Source organism: Schistocerca americana, chromosome 4 (genome assembly GCF_021461395.2).
Source record: "Schistocerca americana isolate TAMUIC-IGC-003095 chromosome 4, iqSchAmer2.1, whole genome shotgun sequence".
Taxonomy (NCBI): domain Eukaryota; kingdom Metazoa; phylum Arthropoda; class Insecta; order Orthoptera; family Acrididae; genus Schistocerca; species Schistocerca americana.
Window position 1 is genome coordinate 383,978,883 of NC_060122.1, and position 27,912 is coordinate 384,006,794.

The following is a 27,912-nucleotide window of genomic DNA, read 5'->3' on the forward strand; positions in this document are numbered from 1 at the left end:
GGCCGTGCCCTTTCAAAGGAACCATCCCGGCATTTGCCTGAAGCGATTTAGGGAAATCACGGAAAACCTAAATCAGGATGGCCGGAGACGGGATTGAACCGTCATCCTCCCGAATGCGAGTCCAGTGTGCTAACCACTGCGCCACCTCGCTCGGTTTCAGAAGAATGGAATTCTAAGTGCCACAGAGGACTGACCTGGAAAGGAACAAAACTCCTTTATTTGCGGACGGCCAGGATCTAACAGCACACAGTGAAAGCGCTTTACAAAAAAATGGGGTTAAATTGAGTAATGTTCCACTATCTTATCGAGTGGCTATACTTGTAAATGAATCAAAACTAACGGCAATGGGAGGGCAACAAGAAGGGCAAAAATAGTTAGAAACAATAAGACAATAGGACAGATAAATTCGTTTAAGTATCTCGGGACAGACATTAATAAACAGAACAAATTCAGATGTGGTTCAATATAAACAGAAACATATTGCTACAAATGGTTGTATAAACGATACTTTAGAAGACATTTGGGGAAAGAGAGAACAGTAAGATTGTCCAACGTGGTCGCTAAGCCTGCTCTAGTATACGATAGTGAAATCTGAATTCTGAGACACGGAGAGGAACAAAGAATTGAAACCTCTTAGATGATGTTTCTTATGTCACTTCTTGGGTTAACATTAAGAGACAGAGAGCAAAGTGAAGACATAAGGCAGCAACTGGACATGAAAACATCGATGACCGAAGAAATTAATCAAAAAAAAATATTTTCCAGGTGCGAGTAGGACTCACGCACTGAGGGTTTTGCACAAACTTAATTATGGATAGAGACAGTATATCCATCCCGGGAATCGAGGATATTAACGACTTTTGCATGTTATCGACATTGATACAGGCAAGGAATTCCAAGACTTCCGAGAATGTTTTAATTTAAAGTGTGAAGTCGGATAACGAATGACAAAAGAAATATTTTTTCCTGTGATATAATTGCAAATTAATAATTTTCCGTTGTACTGTAATACCGTGCGTCTTGCCAAATGTCATGATTCTAGGTCAACGGGAAGTACCGTGTAAGTTTGCTGAATTTTCCAGTATCAAAATATATGACATAAATGGCCGTATCTTTTCATTGAATTGGCTTAGAAGCTTAGAAGCTTTACATCGCCAAGGGACCATCGATCTCAATATGTGACGAACATTTGTATTTGATACGTCTACTCGTTTCTAAGAAAAAGGGTTCTTAACAGTCGGACAGACAGACCGATAGACGGACAAGAAAGCGATTCTATAACGGATCTATTTTTAAAGACTGAGACACGGAACTCCAAATAGAAAAGAAAAAAGTCGATGGTATGACCACATCAAAGATACGCCACCTGAGCGGCTGCTATGGAAAGCATTACATTTTAATCACACTGGAAGACGGGATCTAGGACAGCCAATGAAGAGATGGGAACAACAGTTCTGTTGAATTCTCTTGGTTTCAGAACAGGCCAGCACCCACCCCTAGATATGGAAAAAGAAGAAGATAGTAATCAAGAGAGCGAAGGATGGTATACGATCGAACAAGACTGGGTCGACTCGCTATTCATCAAGACAGAGGTACAGTCAATCAGGGTAACTTTGTACCATTTTTACCATTTTTGAAAACTGTGGACGCAAAATAAATTACAAATTGCAACAGACATTGTAACATTTTACATCTATAGTCACTGAGAGCTGGGAAGAGGGAAACTGAATACTACCTATCCCTATTAGAATAAAATTTCAGTTTTAATGCTGGTACAAGATTACACTGCCATTCAGGATAATTTTGGAACAGTTTTAAAAACAAGGAATTTTTCATACATCGTATGCTCTTGGTAAATTTAGATCGCACCAGGAGGAAATCAGGTGTTAATAGGAAGTGAAAACAGAGAGTGTTAATTCAATACTGCACATTTACTATGAAATATCAAGATATCCGTATCGACCTGGTACTGTTCAACTTTAAATCACTGTCGTCAGAATCTCTACTCGCAGCCAACGCAATTCAAGGATGATCACAAGCCTTGAAGGAATTCGGAAAGAAGCTAAAATATTGACAATAAATAACAAAGGTAATAAAACTGTTAGTTTCAGTGCAAAGTAATGCAAGCAGGTAGCGCAGCAGCTATTTGAAACAAAAGTAGTAAATGCTACGAAATACCCTAACTCATAAAAAAATACCCTGATTGATGTAAGCAAAATATCAGAAGCTTGTTAAAATCAACGATTTCTGACAAAATGGACTGTGAATGCAACAATAACGGTCATAACCGATAAAATACTACACAAATAACAGGACTGTTTATGAAACTGAACAAATAGCTTACTACCCCTTCCTTATTTTGTATAGGGCACAATTTACGTGGCGAACACAAGTCAAATATTATGGCCCAATTCGACTAAAACAACACGTGAGAGGAGGATCGGACTGAAAAAAAAAATCATTGTTTCAAAAAGCAATGTAAACGCCCACGAGTGTGACATTGAAATAACTGATAGTTTTGACGTGCGAAATGTTACAGCATCACCATTACCCTAGTCACCCCATTTGCAGCTTGTTCAGCCGAAATCGCTATTTAATCTATCCATTGAGTAAATAGTCTCGTGAACTTCGAAACTGACGTCGTGATTCATTGTTTAAGTATCACTTACAGATCCATGTGCAGATTTCTGATGCGATCCATATTTCACCGTGATATATATAGTAGCCAAGCAAATGGAAGGGATTTTACCCATATTTACACCTCTGCCTGACTTCATTACATCGCTAACGGTCGTTTGGCTGGAATGAGTAAGCACGCAGATTATCCTGTCATAAATGGCTCACGAACGCTAGCCGAAGCCATCAAACCGTTATCAGTGCTGTCGCTCGGATAAGATAACAGTGTCAGAGGTGTTCAGTTGGCAGGGGACGGTCGCGGGGAGAAGCTCACCGCCTGCATTCGGAATGGTGAGTAATCTGGCGTTTGGTACTGCAGCCAGGATACGCCCAGAATTCTCTTACTTACCGCGTGATTTTGATAGCCATGATTTTAACGATCTACAGCAAGAATTATATTTGTCTGTCAAATCTCTGGTACAAGAACTTTAGAAAGTATCCTTCCAAGAAACGACGCCGTTCAATAATATAAACAATTGCAACATAAGAAATCGCGTGGAAGCTCTATAAATTTGAAAACATACATACTCCGATGACGATGAAACAGCTGATGAGATAAAGTTATTATCTCAATAATTGCTTTTCATTATTTAAGGAAGCAGCTAACAAGTACTCTTTTGATAAGACACTGTCCCAAAGTAACTATTTTTCACCTCCATAAATCGTTACTTGGTCATATACTAATAATAGATAACGTAAAGCATTTGTGTTTTGTATTCTCAAGCGTTTCTCTTATTTAAAGAAGCATTATTACTGTTCTGTTCCTTTATACTGCACCAGCGCGTGAATCGGAGACAGCAAAGCACAGTAATCTATGAACATTTTCCGCCCAGTTTTGGAAAGAAAATATCGCTGACTTATTACAATGCGTATTCAACAACTCTTGTGGATGCTGGACGTTTTATCTTACGAGACTTTATTTTTACAAAATTCACTTTCTGTTCACATTTGACTAAATACACTGTTGTCCCAGCAACAGCAGGCTTGAATAACGACCGTTGAGTCATTCGACACACGAAATTGGAGATACGTCGTATACAGCTACTTCTACGTACGGAAGGATCGTTGCACATGGTTCGCAGCTTCAGGGATGGAAATACACAACATATTCAACATACAGCTGTGTAAAATTACGAAATATTACGTGTGTCTTCAACTTTCTGAAAAAATAGTAAATGCAACTGGAAGGCTGTAACTATGATTGCATTACCACAGGAGAAACAGTAACACGGTTTTTCAGAAAATAGAAACAATTAGAAATCTAATTCTCTCATACAAAACGCTTGTAGCGAAACTGACGTAGATAGTTCCAGTGGGGTAGTACGGATAAAGGTTAAACTGAACGATCAGAATGAATTAATGGTTGGCACCTTTTACCGACCCCCTGACTCAATTTCTGAAAGGTTCAATGAAAATTTCAGTATAATCTCAAATAGGTACCTTACCCATACTCTTATAATTGGTGGTAACTTCAATGTACGCTGGATATGTTGACGAAAATACATGTTGAGAGCCGGTGCTGGTTATAAAACACTGTAAAAAATAGTACTAAACGCTTTTCCCGAAAACTATTTTGAGCAATTAGTTCAGGAGGCCACTCAAAGAATAAATGGTTGCGAAAAAATACTTGATCTCTTCGCAACAAATAATTCCGAGCAAACAGAGAGCATCATAAACGATACACCGATTAAGTGACTACAAGGCTGTTGTAACGAGATCCAATACCGTAACATTCAAACCAAACTAAAATAAGCGCAACACATATTTATTTAAAAATACAGATAAAAATTCGCTTTACGCCTTCCTAAGAGACACTCCAGTCCTTTCGAAATAACTATGTAAGAGTAGACCAGATGTGACTAGAATTCAAAGAAATAGTGTGGACAGCAATAGAGAGATTAATTAATAAGAGGTGCAGCTGATCCTCCATGTTATACAGAGTAGGTCAGAACACTGTTGTAGAAGTAACGAAGAAAGCATGTCAAATTTAAAAGACACAAAATACCCAAGTCTGACGGTGTTTTGCAGAGTCTCGAAATTTAGCGCGGATTTCAATACGAGATGTTTTTAATAGTTCCCACAACAGAACTCTGTCTAGAAAAATGTCGGAAAATGCAAAGAAACTCTGATCGTATGTAAAATACATCAGCAGAAGAACACACTGCGCGGTAAACAAGGTAATGTTATTAAAAACAGTTTTCCGAAATTTCTTCAGCAAAGCAGACAAAGCAAAAATTCCAGAATTCGAATCAAGAGATATCCTCGGCATATCGAAGAAACTCAAATTATTTTGTAAAGGCAAGTGTTTCGGTCCAGACTTCATACCAATTAGCGTCCTTTCAGGGTACGCTGATGCAGAAGCTCCATATTTAGCAATGATAGACAATCGCTCGTTCGAGGAAAGATCTGTAGCTAAGAATAGAAAGTTACATAGGTCACACCAATACTCAAAAAGGAAGTAAGAGTAATCCATTGAATTAAAGGCTCATATCACTGACGTCAATTTGCGGCGTCATTACGAAAGAACATATACTGTATTCGAACATTATGAATTACCTCTAAAAAAATTATCTATTGACACATAGGCAGCACGGATCCAGAGAATATATTTCTTGTGCAGAAAAAGTGCGTGTTAATCTGTAAACTCTGATTCCCATCGATGTAAATTAATTTGAAACTGCAAGGGGCCAAGGAAAGCTGAATTTAGCTAACAATGTATCAAAAAAATAAAGGTAGTTGTGTGTTAGCTATGTGTTGTGACAGTCCGTAGAAGCCATGTCTTAGAACCTCCTTGACAAAACTCTAAATCTTTTATGAAAAGGAGAATGCTTTACCCTCTTGTTCTGGAAGCGAAGCTACAGACGTAATTTCTGCACAGCTCATGAATATAAGCGTTGATTTATAATACACGTATGAAATGTAACGGTGTTTTTCCTTATTTCTTACCTCTCCACGTGAAGTAATTATGAACTTATCAATTTAAAATGATTGGTACAGTTATTCTTTAGGCCATCTGCCTTTCGTTTGTTGTAATGGCGCACGGGCAGCCATTACGTAAAGACTGAAAACATTAATTATGTAGAGGCTTTTCCTGGCAGTATAATTACAGTAAATAGTTATAACGGGGTTTACCGCATTTTTGAAGTTCATTGAATTAAAGCCAGACTAATTATAGTTTAGATTTAACAGATGATATATTTCAGAACTCTAGCTGTATCAGTTGAGGTAGTCTCTTCCTTGAAAAAATGAAAATAATTTTTATAAAATCAAGTCAGAAATGAGGATTTTTATTAACATTGGAACAATACAGCTACTTAGGTGTTTTAATCGACTCTCTCCATAGCATTGTTTCATAGCGCGCAATTTTAATACGATTCCTTAACAAGCAACATGTACGGTGTATGCTCTGAGTGTATTGGCACAGACAAGCGGACTTCAGCAAAGAGTTATTTCAAACTGTTTTTGACTGCATAGTGCACTTCATTGCTGCTAGCATACAAAGCTAGACACTCATACGAATAATTATGTAATTATCAACACAATTAAGGTGAAACGAAAGACATGCAGTATAAAAGGAGGAGGTGGGGAGTATCGTGCTTGCTATTACGCAGAATGAGTAGCTCAGGAGAAATCAGTGATTTCCAATGTAGACTAGTCATTGGCTGTCATCTGAGTTATAGATCCATCAGAGACACTTCAACCATTCCAAACGCATCCAGTGATTCGAAATTCTTCTTCCAGTTGAGAAATTTTTCCGCAAACAATCATCTAGTAGCTCTGCCATCAACTATGCCTCATTATCAATCATTCTATTACTTGTGAACTGATAGACGTAATGCCGTCAACGTTACTGCATTGGCACACAACGCAACTACCCAATAATGGCGAGAACAAAAGTCTATGAGGAAATATAGAACATATGCAATCCCTGAATCCAATTTTTGCTAGTCTAGTAGGTTACCTAACTAATTAGCACGCTCCACAGCGCCATGTCCAAGGAATGCATTTATGAACAAGAGTTTCATCCCGCGGAAAGACCAGTTTTCCATCACGCACAAGTTCTTACAGGATATAAATAATAATGAAATGGAAATTGATTATAAAGACATTAAAACAAACAAGAAACTAAATTTTAATAACTCAGTACGAATATTAACGAAGTACAATCATTAGATACTAAAAATAAAATAGCGACGAAACAAAAAAGCTCAATAGAGCTGAAATGAACACTTCCCGCACATCGTCAACAACATTTACAGGAACATCGTTATCTTAATGATAGTGTAAGATGATGAAGGTATGCACCCTTAGCGTTTGGATCCATGAGCGTTTGGACTGATGTTAATGCATGATGAGGGCTTCAGAAGCCCCACTTGAGATTTCTGCAAATATCGTTGTTTTTCAGCCTTGTTACATTTCTTATGAAAACTACTTTCATAAACGAGTGAATACAGTCTTATAAAACATATCTGTAATTCGTTTATATTGGGAAGATACTAAATAAGAGGACTGGACATCAATTGCAATGGAATAAATATCAATGTAATCTTTAGTAATTTTATTATTTTGACAAATAATAAGGTATATTAGCATTTATATAAACTAGTAATTGCACACTGGTGAGGCGCTACGCAAATCAATATGCATTAAGCATCCAGGTACAAAACAGAAAGAAAGAAAATGGCTAAGTTGCACATTACATAGGCACAGCAAAAATTAAGCTACACACCATTTTATCCAAATAAAGAACAAACTGTCCGTCGCAAAGGTCTACACATTACAGGAAACAGTCTTCACAAAGAAACACACTACGTTCATTGTACGTATTTTTTAGAAACTTTTGGACGACACTGATCAATTTTCCTTTCCGGTTCAAGTGGACACAAAACGCACCTTCTGGAAATTTTTCTTCAGTTGACGAAATCCATTTTGTAGACCCTTTTGACACCACATCTAGCCAGTGCTCGTAGGATGTTTCATTGCAAATTTGAAGTTTTGGTTCTGGACTCCATATGTGGATGAATAACTCCTACGCCCAAGTCTCTCAAGAAAATCCTCTTTTATGTGATTTTCCATAGTGATACCCTGGATGTTGATCTGCGAATAAACAGAAAACATTTATAGTTACAACACCCGTTACTTTAGCCCATAAAACAAACGGCCATCTTCTTGTCTGTCTTTCGCAAATGTAAGTAAGTACCTTTCGGCCAAAAGAATCCACGTCTGGCTTTGTTTTGTTATAAAATACAATCATTTCTGGTTTCTTATCGTTCTGAGTCTCATCAACTGTGGCGTCGGGATGCATGGAACTTAATAGCACCACACCCTTGTACTACTTTAGTACGTAACACACAATAATCAAATCATCTCTGAATCCAGATGTTGAAGACAGAACCCCTCGTGTCTTACACGGTTTCATTTCAGCGGGAATTCGTGCTTTGTTACGGTGAAGAGTACCGACTGTTGAAATAGCGAGATACTGGCAAAGTAACTGTCCATCGTGGTATTGGTTGAGCTTCCTCTAATTGTCTTTACCACACGACATACAACATTACGTTGACAAGAGTGATTTGCGTTTTTTCCTGAGTACAGCAGCCCATCTATAGCGTATGATGTCAAAGAGTCGTAGAGGTAGAGTATCTTTATTCCACATATTCCTGGCTTGTTTGGAATAAATTGTAGAAATCTGCAATGTCACTTGAAAGAAACTAGCTGTTCATCTATTTTGAAGTTCCCTCATGGATGATATCTTTGTCTGCAGTTGTTTATGAGTAGCTCACACACATTATCATCTTGGCTCCTTGCTTTTCGGATGGTCTATCGTGGAACCCCATGGCTCGCCATATTTCTTCAAACCCGTTTATAGATAAAGATACCATACAAACAATAGATAAAGATACCCTATTAGAGGAGTTACCAGTACAATCGTTTTTTGACTGTCAACTAATAGGAGAATTCCAAAAATGGTTTGATTTCCTCGTTTGTGACGTTAGTTCATGACTGATCTTTTATGGCTGCTGAGCGTCATCCTTCCAGATTTGTGCAATGAACTATTTCATCCACAACATTATCTGTGATGAAGCAACTCCAAGCATCTTTTAGCGTTTGCATATCTGTTCACCTAACAAGACCTGGAGAACCTTCATTATATTACGTGTAAGCATTCTGCTAGAAGGAGTTAGTGTTTTGCTCGTTTGATCTCCGTCGCGTCCGATAAAAAAATTTGCAGGCTGTCCTGGATTTGCTACATTATTTGCATTTTTAGGCTGGGTTGTGCTTAGTATATTATTTGTATTTGCAGTCTGGGGTGTATTTGCTACATTATTTGAACCTGCAGGCTGCGCTGTATTAGCAGGCCAGGCATCTTGGTAAGTCTACATCATTTACGTCCTAAGATTCATCACTACTTTCTTCAGATTATGAACAGTATGACAAGCTCTATTTGTAGGATCAATCTCATGTTCGGAAGCAATACTAGATTCACATTCGTCCAACCATTCATAAATAATCGTTGAAGCGTTTGAATCATCTACATTTATAGAATAAGTAGGTTGTCTTTTTCGAGGAGTTGTAGATGATTCCATACTGTAAGAAACGAACGTTCCTTGGTTACAAAGAAAGTCTAAATAGTTACTTTATAAGAGAGAAAGAATAGAAAGAAAAACAGAGAGAATAACAAACATAATTACTTACATCAGCTATGAGAGCAACACTTTTCCCTTCTGAGGTCAACTTCAACACTGAGCAGGAAATCCATTATTGTTTTTGCTACAGTCTAGCAGGAGCAACAACTGCCATTATTAAAATATCACAGATACCCATTTTCATAGGCTGTAAGAAAAGCTCTCGCTAAAGCATTGGATTAAAATAGGCCTGAAAAGCTCCCTTCTTGCACTATGTGCATATTATTAGAAAACGACTGTTTCCATAAAATCTTTGCAATATTAAACACAATTTTGTCATGGTCCTTAAACCTAGACGTATTTTTAAGGATATAGGATTAAAGGGAAAGTTAATTCACTCTTGGGCCTAAAAGACCCTCATAATTCATCGAAGGGTTAAAGTCGTATCTGATGTCAATACTGCCAGTTACCTGTTGCGTTAAGTCTGTGTTCAAATACGTTAGTTGAAAAAATGCAGTAGCTAAATAATTAAGTATCAGATAAATAACGTATTTCACTGAAAACTCTTCTCTTCAGCGAGGCCCTGGTCATACCGGAAAATGCCAATTTATAATCGATAAAAATATGGACATTTATTTAATTTAGCAGATACATCAGCGTTAATATTAGGTTATCTTTACACTGCGAGTAATGAAAAATTGAAGGATCAGGAAATTTCTCTTTAAACACTCGACATACAAATCTACGCTGCATACTCACACACTAATGAAGAGTTGTAATACTCGTACTTCTCAGTGGCTCAACGGCCTCATATTAGTCCTTCGTTGAACCCCACTTTGGCGACTTGAGTATTGCCAAAGTATCCCACGAATCATACCGGCGAACGGGAACCTTCAAATTAACCGTGGAATTAGAATCACGTCTCTTTATTGCCGAATCTTTACATCACTGGGAATTGAAGGATAGTTTAAAAACAGACTGAAACTTTCCGTGGTCCGAAACTGGGATTCGATTCCGTGACATTTTAGTTTCCAGGCACATGCCATAGGCCAAGACCATCACGCCTGACAATGAAGTGGAAGAAAACCATTACCAAGCTGTACCGGTACGTCAACCGTTAAATGGCAAGCAAATCCCACAAATGATAATGGGATTTTTTAATACTAAATAAGAATTTAAACTACAGAATGATTCTTCAGTTTGACATTTTGGGTACAGAAATGACAGCATGTTAGTAAAATTTTTTTGAAAAGAGTAAGTTTGCCCATAATAAATTAATTCAAAAGAAAGCAAATACGGCAAGGGCTAAATGGAAATACTAAGCAAACTAACTACACGGTTTCACAGTAACGAATTTATAAAAAAAAAGCGTAGTGTCACACCCCACACAGTTTTATGTTGATAATCTTGATAAACAGAATCATTTTCAACAAACTGGCTCCATTGATAGAGAATATCAGTGTTATCAAGAAGTACGATCGTACTTCTTAACAACATAGGCACTGCAGTACCGTATTTATCCACTGCTGCTAGGCAGCGACTTTCGATTAAAATGTCCTCCTCCTGTATGCGAATTACATAACGTGTACGACAGCTGGCTGTGACGCAAGAACGACGGCGTATGGAATTTAGGGTTTAGCCGTGGGTCGTGAACACGTAGCCAGTACAGTTAGGACGACCATTCGCATAAAGCGGGAAATCCGGGCTCGAGCCCCAATGGGCTACAGATTTTCATTGTCGTCATTCTATTATACATCTTATGTTTGCCCCAATAAAGATTATTGCGGCCTATGATGTCATGATTTTTTGTAGGGATCTCATACTTGTAGATTATCATCTCTGGTCGGATATACGCGTATTCTTGTCCTGAGTACCTATCAAAACTATTTGAAGGACGGCGAAACCACGAGTGGGCGAAAGACTAGGACGTCCATGCCTCATCATCCCAGTTCATCAAATTTTCTAGTTCCAGATTGCACTGATGTGGATCGTAGTGATTAATGAGTTTAAACGATCTTCAGCAAACTCCGAGGCTTCGCCACTCTCTAAATCAGGACAGGTGAGAATCTGTGGCAGACGTGATTACAGAGTACAATACTGGTGCAAGTACAAGTGTTTCGGAGCACACCGTTCAGGGCCCCTCGTTGAACAGTGCACAGCGCTCAAGTGGTTTAAGTCATACCTAACCGAAAGAGTGCAGAAAGTTGAAATAGGCTGTTCACATAATATGCAAGAAACTGGTGATTTCTCAAACTGGGGAACAATCAAGAATGGGGTGCCGGAAGGTTCGGTCTTGGGTCCTCTGCTGTTGTTAATATATATTAATGACTTGCCATTCTAAATTCACGAAGATGCAAAGCTGGTACTTATTGCCGATGATACAAGTATAGCTATCACACCCAACAGACAAGAATTAACTGGTGAAATTGTAAACGATGTTTTTCAGAAAATCATTATGTGGTTCTCTGCAAATGGGCTCCCATTAAGCTTTGACAAAGCACAGTACATACAGTTCCACACAGAAAATGCAATGACACCATTAATAAATATAGACTTTGATCAGAAATCGGTAGCTACGGTAGAATATTCAAAATTTCTAGGTGTATACATTGATGAGGGGTTGAATTGGAAAAAACACGCTGAAGATCTGCTGAAACGTTTTTGAGTTCAATCCGAACGGATTCAAAAGTAATAGCAGTGTACATGGCTACAACACTAGGAGAAAGGATGATCTTCACTACTCAAGGTTAAATCTACACTACTGGCCATTAAAATTGATACACCAAGAAGAAATGCAGATTATAAACGGGTATTCATTGGACAAATATGATATACTACAACTGACATGTGATTACATTTTCAGGCAATTGGGGTGCATAGATCCTGAGAAATCAGTACCCAGAACAACCACCTCTGGCCGTAATAACGGCCTTGATACGCCTGCGCATTGAGTCAAACAGAGCTTGGATGGTGTCTACAGGTACAGCTGCACATACAGCGTCAACGCGATACAACAGTTCATCAAGAGTAGTGACTGACGTATAGCGACGAGCCAGTTGCTCGGCCACCATTGACCAGACGTTTTCAATGGGTGAGAGATCTGGAGAATGTGCTGGCCAAGGCAGCAGTCGAACATTTTCTGTATCCAGAAAGGCCCGTACAGGACCTGCGACATGCAGTCGTGCATTATCCTGCTGAAATGTAGGGTTTCGCAGGGATCGAAAGAAGGGTAGAGCCACGGGTCGTAACACATCTAAAATGTAACGTCCACTGTTCAAAGTGCCGCCAATGCGAACAAGAGGTGACCGAGACGCGTAACCAATGGCACCCCATATCATCACGCCGGGTGATACGCCAGTATGGCGATGAAGAATACACGCTTCCGATGTGCGTTCACCGCGATGTCGCCAAACACGGATGGGACCATCATGATGCTGTAAACAGAACCTGGATTCATCCGAAAAAATGACGTTTTGCCATTCGTGCACCCAGGTTCGTCGTCGAGTACACCATCGCAGGCGCTCCTGTCTGTGATGCAACGTCAACGGTAACCACAGCCATGGTCTCCGAGCTGGTAGTCCATGCTGCTGCAAACGTCGTCGAACTGTTCGTGCAGATGGTTGTTGTCTTGCAAACGTCCCCATCTGTTGACTCAGGGATCGAGACGTGGTTGCACGATCCGTTACAGCTATGCGGATAAGATGCCTGTCATCTCGACTGCTAATGATACGAGGCCGTTGGGATGCAGAAAGGCGTTCCGTATTACCCTCCTGAACCCATTTATTTCATATTCTGCTAACAGCCACTGAATCTCGACCAACGCGAGCACGAATGTCGCGATACGATAAACCGCAATCGTGATACGCTTCAATCTGGCCTTTATCAAAGTCGGAGACGTGATGGTACGCATTTCTCCTCCATACATGAGGCATCACAACAACGTTTCACCAGACAACGCCGGTCAACTGCTGCTTGTGTATGAGAAATGGATTGGAAACTTTCCTCATGTCAGCACGTTGTAAGTGACGCCACCGGCGCCAACCTTTTGTGAATGCTCTTATAAGCTAACAATTTGCATATCACAGCATCCTCTTCCTGTCGGTTAAATTTCGCGTCTGTAGCATGTCATCATCGTGGTGTAGCAATTTTAATGGCCAGTAGTGTAGCTTTGGCTCAGAAGGAGGTAAATTATGCTGCCACAAAAGTCTTTGGTCACTTACCTAATACCATAAAAAGTCTGACAGTTAGCCATATAGCATTTAAAAGGAAATTAAAAGAATTTCTTATGGAAACTCCTTCTACACATTATATGAATTTTTGGTTATAGTAATTGGGTAGTTTCCCCAACCTCCACAAAAAAAATAAAAATATTAAGTGTCATGTAATATTTTGTGTAATGTAATATCTTGTATAGACACCTTTTATTAACTTCACACGTTCCACATCATTACGAAGTGTCGTATTCATGATCTCTGGAACAAGTACTAAACTAATCATGTGTTCCACAGCAGACGATCCCGAACGTGTGCTCGTGTTCACCCAACGACATTGTCAGTTACGAACGCAGTGATCACGGGATCATCGAGAAGATTGGTCCGTGGATCAGAGGAAACGTGTCGCCTGGACGGATGACGAGGAGACGGATTTGGTGGAGTCCAGCGTATTGGAAAGGTACTGGAGGCGAGAAGACGCTGGCGTAGGGTAGCACGTGTTGGTGTGCTTGAGGCGACTATCCAAAGAGAACTGACTTCCTCTTGTTATATGGTCATTTTTTAGTTCCTCACACAGCCGATTTGCATGCCTGGTGATCATATGGTGTATCAGAGTCGCTAAACCAACCGTGTCCACAGTCTGTGCCATCGATATGTCATTCTCTATCGATGGCGAAGATATACGAACGTTAGATATCAATACGAACCACTGTGTTCCACGAAAATGAATTGGATGCGCTCCACCAAATATGCGATTGCGTCTGAAGATGAGGCAAATGGATTTTAAACCACTGTTAGGAAGCTACGTAAAACAAAAGTAAAATGTGACTGACAACTGTATTTATTTCTCTTCATTCGTTGTTTGCTACAGTGGCCTTGAACTGCAACCAGTTATGTCACAAAAATGAGCGAGAATACCTGTAACATCGATATCAAAAGATCTACTAGATATAACAAGCACTAAAATAAGTGACAAGGTTGCACTCCTTGCTACGATATCAGGAAACAGTAACTACGATATAGATAACTTGTAAGCTCAGCTTGCAACCTGTTGCATGCTTCGTTTGTAATGCTTCTTCCAGTGCCTCCTTTACGTGTCAGTAAAGCCTGCTCCTGGCTTACTGCATTTGTTTAGCAGCTACGACAACTTCATGTTTTTGGTCTGATTTTCTTTCGCTTTATGTAACTGTACGTAGATTCTTGTATGTTGAGAAAAATTCTTTTATTTATCTTTACTTCAAGCTATGCTCATTAAATCCTAGGGTATTCCTCCACCGATTATTACTTCGACGAGGTCGTTTACACAAAGATCATGCGTTGGTGATGGTATCCTGGTGCTTCTGATTGCGAATAAACGTGAAAAATCAAACTGATCACTGAATGAAGGATAACATAATAGTTATCATGTAGGGGTTTACTAGGTTTTGCTTTCTTCGTTTGTGCAACACCTTTCTCTCTTTACCATAGTACTTTTTTTCAAATATTGTCTCTTTTCTTTACAGCTGTATAATTTCTGTCCTATAATTTTGTGAACTTGATATCTAATTTGGTCTTGTATTCCTCTCTCGTATTAAATACATTCTGATAATCCACATTTGTGGTTAGCTGACTAGTGAGTTTGTTTCATTCCTGCACTGTACGTAGATTGACGCAAACATTAGTCTGGTGCATAAGTTCGTAACGTTTTTGTTTTGCATGTTGGTACTCCGACTGCTATGGGCTTATTTATCGATTGTCGTTTTTTACTTGTAATTCACAGTTACTATTTGAGTTTACATGTTGTCATTTAGAGATAGTGAGTGGAGCTGTGGACGCTATAAAGTGGAGTGCTAAGTCGACAAATCGGAACATTTCCAACATATTCTTCTGTTAGATGTCAATAGAGGGGTGACAGAAGCAGAGGCAGCCAGAAACATTTGGCCCCCATGGGGATATTGACACAGGACAGGGAACGACATGAAATCGTTTTAAGAAGGATCATTTTCACATTACTGACTCTCCCCGTTCATAATGAATTCGTAGTTGGATGAAGAAAATTTAAACTCATTAATCACAATGATCCACGTCAGTGTGGTCTAGAACTGGCAAATTTGATGAACTGGGATGATGAGGCATGGACGTTCTAGTCTTGTCACCCACTCGCGGTTTCGCCGTCCTTCAAATAGTTTCCATAGACACTCTCGACAAGATGATGATGAAGTCCCATACTCTATAACAGAGCGTAAGGGAACGATGCGAGAGACCCCGCACCGCCGTACTAGGCAAGGTTCTAGTGGAAGTGGTTTGCCATTGCCTTCCTCCGACCGTAATTGGGATGAATCATGATGAGGAAGACGACACAACAACACCCAGTTATCTCGAGCCAGGGAAAATCCCTGACCCCTCCAGGAATCGAACCCGGGACCCCATGCTGGGGAAGCGAGAACGCTACCGCGAGACCACGAGCAGTCGACAAGAGCTCGCGAATATCCGGCCAGAGATGATAATCTACAAGTGTGAGATCCCTACAAAAAATCATGATATCATAACCCGCAGTAATATTTATTGGGGCAAACATCAGCTGTATAATACAATGACGAAAATGAAAAACTGTGCCGGACCGGGGCTCGAACCCGGATTCCCCCCTTTACGCGAGTTGTCGCCTTAACCATCGTACTGCCGCAAACCTTTGTCAGCATTGTGATACCTGAGTTTCTCCCGGCGTTCACAATGTTCAAATAACTTAAGGGAATGCAGCCGGGTGACATCGTCAAATAATGGCCGATATTTCGACTGGTGACAGCAATGTCATTTTCAAGGCAAAAGTGCAGCAGGAACGTTCTGGCAATTTAAAACCTAGCTTTGCAGAGCAATTCCGCAAAGCTAACACACACAAAAACTAAACACTAGCGCCACCACACCAACGAAAGATTACCAAAACCAGAATTATAGATAGCGGAAATTACTGAAAAACGAGTTAGATAAATGGTTCGAATGGCTCTGAGCACTATGGGACTCAACTTCTGAGGTTATTAGTCCCCTATAACTTAGAACTAGTTAAATCTAACTAACTTAAGGACATCACACATATCCATGCCCGAGGCAGGATTCGAATCTGCGACCGTAGCGGTCTCGCGGTTCCAGACTGCAGCGCCTAGAACCGCACGGCCACTCCGGCCGGCCGAGTTAGATAGCGTTAACTGTGTCCCTCTGTTTTTTGTCAAGACAGACAGTAGGATTTCGGGCTGAATTTAAGTGAAAACCTCCATTTTGCACTATCGACCAACTGTGCACCGGGTGGCTGAAGTTAATACCGAGCTTACAGCGAGGATTGCTTCTTTCCTGCCTTACACGGGGAGAATTTCCTATAAGACTGGTCGTATTTTGCGAAAATATAATGTGAACTCTGTTTTACGACCTTCATCTAAGATTAGGGTCCTTTTAGGTTCCGTTAGGAATGATCTTGGTTTGCGAAAGGTGGGTGTCTATCGTATTCCTTGCAGCTGCGCCGTTTCGTATATTTGTCAGGCTATCAAGACGTTGGGGACCTGGGTACTGAGCATAAACGTCACACACGCTTACAACAGAAGAGCATATCGGCTATTTTTTTTGGATTAAAAAATAAAATATTTATTTACAACGGTTAACTGTTTCGGTCAGAATGTGGACATCTTCAGACCCTTAATACCATGGTGGTAGGCAGTGGTTGTGAACGGAGCAGGTGATATGGCTCCAACATCAACTGAGCAGTTGACGTTCGTGGGGTCTTGTAAAGCAAGCAGTTGAAATTAAATTATCAAGTAACCTTACTGCTTAGATTTTGCTAGGAATCCTGCTCTCTCTCCTTCATCAAAAATGGAGGGACAGAGTTAATGCTACCTCACGAGTTGTTCAGTAATTTTCACTATCGATAACTTCTGGCGTCGATCATCTTCGGATAGTGTGGTGGCGCTAGTGTTTACAGTGTTTATGTGTGTTATCTTGAATTGTTCTGCAAACTGAGATTTCAGTTTTCTTAGTACAGCGTTTTCTTGCTACAGTTGTGGCTTGAAAATGGCAGGGTAATCTCCTGTCGAAATCTCGACGGTTGTCGATGACGTCACTCGGCTGCATTCCCGTAAGTTATTTGACCTGTGCCAGCATTGCTCGACTTCCGGCAACATTTCCTCTGGAATCTGTGATACCATGATCTATGATGTGTGGAAGATTTTGAACTTTCTCGCGTTATTGTCACGTGTCACTGATTGTGTCCTCTGATAGACGCTAAACTTCTGTAACTTCAAGCATCAATTGTGCTGTTTCGATTACTTTCCCGATGACATTAATTTTACCGGCTATAAACGTCTGGTGACTTTAAGTTTTGTTAACATTTGCTAGCCAGTAAATATTGTAAATATAAACGCGTTTTTCATTGCTGTAGATTACAGCATGTGTACTTACCTGTTGAGAAATGACACAGTTAAATAGTAACATTCTCTCGGTACAGAGAAAGAAACTAATCAATGGCAGTAAAACCATATTAAGACGATAAATTACGTGTTTCAGCTCTTCAGGTCGGAGTCCTTCTTGCGCTAACCCGCTAAGTGGATTCCAGTAATCGGTCATTGTGTTTTGGGAAGCAAAAATTACATTAACTACTTGCTGCATCTACGAGGGCTGCCCAGAAAGTAAAGCACCACTTTTTTTTTTCCTCAGTCGAAAACAATACTACGAATGCGAAACATTACGCGTGTTTTATTTGAAGTCTCCTGAGTGAGTGCGCCAAGTTTCCGTCTCTTCCGACAGATAGCGTTGCTGCAGGTCTCAAAATGGCGTCTGTAGGTGAAGTACGTTACAAGCATTGAATCTCTCGCTGCAGAGAAAGAAACTATGGAAATATTCACAAACGCTTGTGCAAAGTCTATGGAGCGTCTGCTGTCGCCAGAAGCACGGTTACTCACTGGGCACGGAGGGTGAGGTCATCAGAAGACGGTTCGGCGGCGCTCCACGATTTGCAGCGGTCAGAAGGACCATCCACAGCTGTCATACCTGTCACTTTGCAGCTAGTTTCCACTTGTTTGGGCCATTAAAGGAAGCCATTCGTGGAAGACATTTTGAGGATGATGAAGAGGTGATTCACGCAGTGATGTTCATATGTGTGTGAAATCTTATGGGACTTAACTGCTGTGGTCATCAGTCCCTAAGCTTACACACTACTTAACATAAATTATCCTAAGGACAAACACACACACTCATGCCCGAGGGAGCACTCGAACCTCCGCCGGGACTAGCCGCACAGTCCATGACTGCAGCGCCTAAGACCGCTCGGCTAATCCAGCGCGGCATTTATACAGTGAAGCACTGGCTCCGCCACCAGGACAGGGCATACACGTCCTTGTTTCGCACTGGAGAAGGCCATAGAACTGGATGGATATTACGTGGAAAAATAGGGTGTGTAGATCAAACACTATTTTTTTGGTGTTTGTGATTCGCATTATGTTCAGTAGAGAACTGTCGGAGAAAGAAAATGTGGTGCATTACTTTTGGGAAACCGTCGTAAAACAGCTGTCAGAGTGAGCATCGCATACATGTGAGTCGAGTATTTATCTACTGTTCTCTCACTAACTCTTGCCTCAGTATTTCGAATCTATTATACGAAGGACGCTAATATCAGTTTTCACCACATAAATGCTTTGCTGAAACGGAAGCAAGTAATTCGCCTTCGTCAGCCACGAGAAGCAGTGTGGGAAACCGCACAGAGCGGCACTATAGACGGATTGCCTGCGAATCCCTCGCGCCTTGATGAACTAGCCTCATTTGTAGTCGCTGTTAAGTTTGCGCCAAGGCTCGCTTGCAATGCAGATGACCTCTGCGCTGCGAGATCTTTGGGGCAGGCGCTGATACCCGCCGGCGGACATCACGTGAGCGTTGCTTTGTTCCGTGCCCGTTCCTCGGCACTTCTCGCCGCCCCTTGAGTCACGAACGTTGCGCAACTTTCACTGCGGCTCGTTTCTCTTATCACCCATCTGTCGGAAATAGGACGCTTTCCGCGCCGGGCTACGAAGTTTCTCAAACGGGCCCGCAACCTGTTTACCCTGTTGACGCACAGTTTTTCTTAGCAACACACCTAGTGGCGTTGTGGGCATGTGCCTTATACCAAATTCTGTTCCTCAGGGTTCACTCCTGATTGACTCTATACCGAAATCAGAATGACAAAATGACTGACAGCCAATTGTTTACAGGACGGCTACCACACCAATCACCAGTCAGGAAATGGATTTGGTTTCGCCTTCCGTTCTTTTTACCATTGTCATATCACTCTGCTACCTCGGGTATCAGTTACCAAATTATATTGTGGACATCCATTGTGGTTAGTAATTCAATTGTGATTCGTGTCCGATGTGTCACTTGTTTCTCTGTTGTGTTTATTTTACGCAACAGAGTCTGCAGCTCCGAAAAGTAACAAGACCTACGATTCTACAGGACGAACTGAACCAAAACAAGACATTAACGGGGAGCGCTGAGATGTGTTCAGGCGGCCGCAGAAGCATATGCGTTTCTGCCACTGTGCGCATGACGTCAGAGGAACACTTCACGCTTATGCTGTGTATCTTAGAGGCTGCATGATTTCGTGAGTGTTCTCGTTTCGTTTAGTCATTTTTGTGTACCGGTAGCAGATGAACTGCAAGTGAAAGTGTTTTCAATGTGGACAAGCAATGCCAAATTGTGTTGTTGTTGGCTGTAATTCTCACAATCGCTATAATAAAGGGACTGATGTAGTACTTCATGCTTTCCCTGGCGATTAAAGTCTGCAAAAGATCTCGCTATTGAAATGTTGTAGAAAAGACGCTGTAAATGCTGAAAATTTCATTTGTTTTCTTTTTTTAATCAACTTTGTCTGTTTAAATCTGGACAAGTTACAGTATGGAGCTCTAACGTTCTAGCAACAACAGAATAGAAATTTACAACTACTCATTTCAGTAGAAACTAAAACATACTACGAGTAGAAATAAATTGCGTAAATGCGCAGTCCAGATGTTATAATGCTGTTCCTGAGGGGGACGCTGTTCCTTATTGACCTCATAACGTGAGCCAATGGCAGCACAGAACGCTTACTGCCCAGTGTTACTCTTCAACCACCTTCTATGTATCCAGTACGGAACCGGACAGTTATTGTTACCATAGCTATACTACGCACGCTCGTAATTCAGCTGCCAATTAGTACGTTGCAGTCTATGTTGTGGCACGGTGACAGGGTTTTAGCCTTCAAGGCTACCCACGATATGGATGCTGACAGTTCAGAACAGGGGTTAACGAGCTTGCACAGGATAGCATGTTGTCAACTACAGCCAACATGTTCTCGAACACTACGAGTGTGTGCTACTCGTCAGGACAATACAGGACTACTATTCGAGTACAATTCCAAAGTCAGCCTGACAGTAGACCCAAAAATGTATCTAGACATACTGTATTCAAAAAGGCATTGAAAACCATCAAGAAAGGAGAATGAGCCGTGGTCAACAATAAGTCCACATTTACTGTGACTCCAGAAATCAGCATGCTCACCCCAGGGAGTAATCACAGGTCACAACAGCAATATACCGACAGAGTAGACAAGATGAATGAGTCCGCTAGGGGGCCCACAGGGCCCCAAGCTATTGCAGCCCATTCTTCCTGCCCGAGCTCCATTTCATTCGCCGTGCCCCTCCTTTCTCATCCTTGCTCCTTCCTCAGTGCCCCCTCCTGCCCCTCTCTCGGTATTCTTACTAATGTCGACCTGGCTGTCTACTTCATTTCCTGTATTCCTTGTGGTTTTGTTTCCCTTTCCTTTTTTCTTTCATCCTTCTTGTCGTTTTTGGGGTTTGACCTCCACTTCTAAATTTTCTGTCTGTAGTGTGAGCCACTTGGGGAAGAACTCCCCCCCCCCCCCCCCCCCCAATGTGTACGGTGTGGATTCTTCCCCTCCCATCCTTCCACTTTTCCTTCCTTGCTGTAGGTCAACTCTGCCCTGCTAGGTCACCAGCATTTGTAGCCAGTTTGTGTGGTGGAGCTGTTATGTACCCATCTGGCTGAGCCCCTTACAACACAGGGATTACACTTCTGATACTTGAGCTGTTGCCTTCCCATACGTGCCTGGGAGCTGTTACTTGTCATCCTGGAGCATCGGAACTCCTAGAAATGGCCACATGACAGACGGCTCTTGCTGTGGCTAGGTGGCGCCCATGGCGAGAGCTCCTGATCGCAGTGGGTGGCATCATGGCAGATGCTTTGCACATGAAGCACATTAAGATCCAAAAATCTGACCATTCTCTATGGCTGTATCTTTGAATGGTATCAGATCATTGGATGCTGCTTCATACAACCCTGTGACCTTCCCGACCCTGGCTATACCCTGGGAGGAGGTTCAAAAATGGCTCTGAGCACTATGGGACTTCTGTGGTCATCAGTCCCCTAGGACTTAGAACTACTTAAACCTAATCAACCTAAGGACATCACACACATCCATGCCCGAGGCAGGATTCGAACCTAAGACCGTGGCAGTCGCGCGGTTCCGGACTGAGCGCCTGGGAGGAGGGGCAGGCTCGCCAGCAAGGAGTGAAACACTTTCCCCACTATCTAGTCTGCACTATGACAGACGAAGACACATTCACAACCATAAAGCCATTTCTTGTGGAAAATATCGAAGACAAGTATGACGAAGTGCAATCTCAGTAAAATGTGATCGAGTTCCCTGTTGATAAAGCTTCTTGTGCCGCCCAGTCTGCAGCTCTCCGTGTCCGTCACCGTCTTGGCGACGTCCCAGTGTCTGTTACATCCCACCAACCTCTGAAAATCGTCCAGGGACTCATTTTTCGTTGGGATCTCATCCTTGAAACTGATGAGGAACTCCGGGCTAATCTGGAACGACGGGACGTTCATTTCGTTCAATGCGTATAGAAGGGTCGTAAGGACAGCCGCACCAATATTGCTGTCTTTATTCTGGCTTTCGAGGGAGATACCCTCCTCCCAGAGAAGGTCAAGGTCATGTGTTATCGGTGCGACCTGAAGCCATACGTCCTACCACGAATGAGGTACGTCCAGTGCTTGTGTTTCTGGCACATATTTTCCTTATGTACAGTGGACCCTCCGTATGGTGACTGTGACACCTACTCCACGTGTGGAGTCATCGTGTTCTCCCACTTTTGTGTGTAAATTGCTACAGCCGTCACTTTCCACACTCACCAGATTGCCCAGCTTACAAGAAAGAGAAGAAGATACAAGAGTATATGCCCCTGGGTGGTCCATCTTACACTGAGGCTCGTCAAAAATGTGACAAATTCCACCCTGTGTCCATGACTTCTACTTTTGCCTCTGTTATTTCTTTCCCCCTCCTCCCCCCTCCTTACCCCAGTCCCTCCTGAGACGCAACCCCCCCCCCCCCCCCTGGCGTCTCTCAGGCTGGAGGCCTGCTACCACAACTCACTGGGCACACAGGCTGTATGCCCCAAGGTCCCCACTCTCTTTCAGTTTCATATCTTGCAGAAGCCTGCTCTTCCTCTGTGCTCTGCCCTCCTAAACCTATGAAAGAGAAGAAGAAGACCTCCCCAGTGCCTCTGGAGGTGCCATATACCCCCTTAACACGCTGAGTCTGACATCTTATTTATGGAAGTCACCTCATCATCTTTAGTGACAGGTGGTGACCCAGCAGTGTGATTGATTTGCTTCTCAGCAACTTGAGTCATTCTCCAGGGATCTCATTTTACTGATGCTCACTCATCGACTCTTCATGGGTTCTGTGCTTTCTGTCGGAACCAGGTCAGACCTTTGAGGGCTTCCAGTCGTGTCTGCATGTTGATCTGTATGGGTATTGCTAGGACATTGATCTGACTTTGTACCACATTGGAAGTGGTTGCCGTTTGGCTCCACTTGGCCTCTGCCATCACTGTGCGCAATCTCTATCTCCCTCCTGACAGGCCACCTATATCTGTTGCCCTAACTACCTTCCTCCCTTCCTCCTCCTTGAGAATTTTAATGGCCATCACTCTTTATGGGGCAGTGCTTCTTCATCAATTTGGGGGTTCCTAATTGACCAATTTCTTCTTAATAATGGTTCCCTACTCATTTTAGTGCTGATTATGGCACTTTCTCTGCCATTGAACTTTCGCTCTCTTCCCCTCCCCTTCTTCTTTCCTTAAACTGGCCGCCACACGATGACTCTGATAATGATCGCTTCCTGTTGATTCTCTCGTTCCCTTCCCGCCTCCGGCTTATCAGGTTTCCCCACTAGGCTTTCCATCATGCTTATTGGCCTCTTTATATCTCCCAGGATGTGTTTTCACCTTCTTTCTTAGGTTGTATTCATAAAGTTGTCCATGATCTGCCAGTAAGACAATCCACACTGCCAGCATTGCCACTCCATGCATGACAGGTCCCAGTCATCACTGGTCAGTTCCATGTTGGAGCAAGACTATTGCCACTGCTATCTGAGATAGTCGTCACACCTTGCAACATCTGAATTGGCACATCCTCCATCGGTCTTATTACCTGTAAATGTTTCCATGCCAAAGCCCATTACTTAATCAGATGGAACAAATGGGTATTTTGGGAATGGTTTGTCTGCTCTCTAGGTACTTATGTGCCTTCATCATGGGTGAGGGCTACACTCCACATCCTTCAAGATTGTCAGTGGCAGTCTACCATTTAGGGCCTTGCCCTTCCAAGTGCCCTTTGTACAGATCGATCAGTTCTCATGTAACACCACACGACCCATTTTGCGACAGCAACAGCGTCAGCCTCCTATCCAGCTGCCTTCCTCCTCTGGAATCAGCGGACTGAAGCTTCCCACTCACGTTTTACCCCTTGTCAAGTGGAATCCTTCAATGAACCTTGCACTGAATGGGAGCTTCTTCTGGCCCAGTTCATGTCCCACAGTCATTAAGAATGCAGGTTGGTACTGTTCTCAGCTCTCCAGGGACCCAGGAGAATGGTGTTCCACAGGCCTCTGTATTAAGTGTCCTTTCTGATCACTATTAATGGTTAATGGCCTTGTGACCTCTACCAGACTATTGATTGGTCACTCTGTGGAGTGACAGCTCCAGGTTGCCATCCGTGCTTCAACATCGACACTTTCGATTTTTTCCCCTTTAAGTCGAGATGGTGAATTTCTGTCGCTTTACTGCCGTCCATCCAGATCGGGAGCTCTACCTTGATGCCCAGCACCTGACTGTGATCCCTCAGCTCCGTTTCTTGTTCAAATGTTTGTGAAATCTTATGGGACTTAACTGCTAAGGTCATCAGTCCCTAAGCTTACACAATACTTAACCTAAATTATCCTAAGGACAAACACACACCCATTCCTGAGGGAGGACTCGAACCTCCGCCAGGATCAGCCGCACAGTCTGCAGCGCCTTAGACCGCTCAGCTAATCCCGCGCGGCGTTCCGTTTCTTGTGTCCTCTTTTTGACAACATACTTGGTTGCCCCATATCCATCATCTAAAGGTTAGCTGTTTTCATAAACTCAGTGATCTTTGCTTCCCTACCCACACCCCTTGGGGCATGGATAGTTCGACACTTCTCCATCTTTATCAGGTGTTAGTTCTGTCCCATCTAGACTATGGTTGTCAAGTTTATGGATAAGCTGCCCCTTCCACACAGCTCCTTTTGGACCCAGTTCATCATCACAATATTCATTTAGCCACTTGTGCCTTTTGCACTAGCTCTGTCGATAGTCTTGGCTGACACTGGGATCCCTTTCCTTTCAGTTCGGCAGTCCCAGCCTCTGATTTCCTATGCCACCACTATCTGCTCTTCCCCTGCTCACTCTTCCTGTCCTATTCTTTTTGCGGCTTTGGTCCATCGCCCAGCTGCTGTCTGTCCTTGGGTGGATTTACCAGTTGAATTCCGTCTCGCTTCTCTCTGCTGTGAGTTCCATCTCCCCTCCTTGCCCTTTTCCCCGCGTTCTCTCTCGCCTACCCCCCCCCCCCCCCCCCCCACTCCCAGGTTAGTTCCTCGACCACAGATTCAGATGGATCTCTTCTGGGGCCCGAAACTCTCCATTGCTCCAACAATGTTCCGTTTTTTGTTGCAAACGCTCTTACAAGAGTTTCAGGGTGCCATTGTTTTTTTACACTGATGGCTCTATATCCGCCAATGTTGGATATGTCTTCACATCTTCTATTGGTGTGGAACACCATCTCTTGCCTGCCACACGTGGGATGCTTACTGCTGAACTGATGGCCATCTATCAGTCCCTCTGCTTTATTAAACAGTATTCCCTCACACAAGTTTATTATGTATGGACTCAATGAGTTGCCTTCAGACTATCGCTTAGTGTTATTCCTGCCATCCCTCGCTGTCTGCCATCCACAACGTTCTCACTGATCTTGGTGATGCTGCTTGTTTGGTTGATTTCCTTTATGTTCCTAACCACATAGGTGTCCATGGTAATGAACTTGCTGATCATCAGGCTGGGAGGGGGGGGGGGGCACCACCTACCCCTGTTCTCCATGACCCCTCTGGGGGTGGATTTACGGCTTTACGTAAAATCCCTCTTTGCTCAGTCGTCAGTCGTGGGCTGACTCTTCGGACACTACCCTCCTGTCTAATAAACCAGCGCTATAGAGGAGTCTCCCACCATTAGGCATTCTTCACTCTGCCTCTCCTGGCGAGGATCTACCATCCTCTGCCTTCGTATTAACTGTATTAGGTTGACCCATGGTTTTTTACCCCGCTATGAGCCCCCCATCCCTTTGTAGTGGCTGAGCTTCGTTCACAGTGATCCATATTTTGCATCAGCCTTTTGCCCCTTCACACTAAATATTCCCTCAGTTACACTATGTCGGTGATTGCCGCACAGACACTGTCTCCATGTACACATGCACCATAATTACTCTACCACGCAAATACTAGGGGCTACACTCGTCTGGTATGAGACTTTCCTTGGGAGGGGGGAGGGGGGGTCCACTAGGGGCCGAAACGCACAATAACCCTGAGTTTTTGGTCCAGTGGGGGGCGGCGGTGGTGTGGGTGAACTGCTGTGGCGTGTTGTGGAGTTGTAAATCACACCCTTATATTAATGATTCAACAGCTTTACCCAGTCATTTTAAGTGATTCCATTTCCTAATCGAGGTTTCGTTTGCAGTAACAATAAACAAGGCTGAAGGTTAAAAGGAGGGGGCCAAGAGGAGATGGTCAAAGAGGTGGAGGGGAAGAGGGGAGAAGGGGAAGGAGAAGATGGACGGAGAAGGGCTGTGGAGGACATCGTGAAATCTAGGGGCGACTGAAATCTACGGTGACAGAGGGGAGGTGGAGGTCAAAAAGTGGGTGGGAACACAAGGAGATGGGTAAAGAGTGGGGGAGAAGGAGATGGACAGAGAGGGAGAGAGAGAAAGGAGGAGGTCAGAAGGTACATATGAGGGGAAGTCAAAAAGTAAAGGGAGTGTTGAAATTGCCCTCCATAGTGCTTCGTAACACAGTTAGTATCCAGGGCTGAAGTATTGTCGTCTGCAACAATTCTATACAACGTGTCACTCTTATCCCCGCAGTAGACCGTGAAACGTGACAACTCCATTGTCTACCTGCACCAAGGAGGAAATGAGGGCAATGATTCACTTTTTTTGCGGAAGGTGTTAAACCTGCGGAAATTATTAGTCGAATGCAAGCGCAATGTGGTGACAGCTGTTTACCACGATGCAAAAGCTACGAATGGATAGAGAAGTTTCAAAGTTTCAATGGATAGAGAGCTTCAAACCGGGAAGAACTGCTCTATGTGACGAGGAGAGGTCGGGCAGGCCATCGATGTCAACAACTGAGGACAATTTAGAAGTGGTTGAGGTATGATGATGGAAAACAGACGAATTACAGGGGACGAAATCGCCAATACTTTACATATCAGCCATGGTTCAGCGTGTTCCGCCCTACACGACAGGCTAAATTTTTGAAAAGTATGTGCAAAGTGGGTACGGAAAGAATTGTTACCGCACCATAATACGCAGAGGGTAGAGGTCTCTCGTAAACAGTTACCCCTTATCATCGCGAGGGAGATGGATTTTTACAGCAAATCGTTGCTGTAGACGAAACGTAGCTGCGTCATCACGAACTGGAAATTAAGGCTGCGAGCATGGTTTGGAAACACCCGTCATCACCAGAAGTTAAGAAATTTAGACGTTGGCTATCAGCTGGTAAGATTATGCTAACACTATTTTGGGACATATAATGTGTGGTAGCCGTTCGTTTCACCTCAAGGGGCGGAACTGTGAACAGTAAGAACTATTGTGATGAGTTGCGAACTAAACTGAAACCTGTAGTCAAACCCAAATGTCGCGGAAAACTGCGAAAGGGTGTCATCTTGCAGCAAGATAACGCTGGGCCATATTTTACCAAACGTGCGGCCGAAGCAATAAAGGAGTTGGGATTCAAAACGCTGACACAACCACCACACAGTCCAACCCTTGCTCCAAGCTTT

The 27,912-nt window shown here is 42.7% G+C and overlaps 1 protein-coding gene across 1 annotated transcript in view; it reads left to right on the top strand.

Annotated features, from left to right (window-relative positions):
* The first annotated feature begins 2,879 nt into the window (after positions 1 to 2,879).
* LOC124612584 (trophoblast glycoprotein-like) overlaps positions 2,880 to 27,912 on the top strand; it is an 81,262-nt gene continuing 56,229 nt past the window's right edge. The window contains exon 1 of the mRNA XM_047140869.1: positions 2,880 to 2,967. Within this exon, the coding sequence (XP_046996825.1) occupies positions 2,965 to 2,967 (3 nt within the window). The 5' untranslated portion in view covers positions 2,880 to 2,964. The remainder of the gene's footprint in view (positions 2,968 to 27,912) is intronic.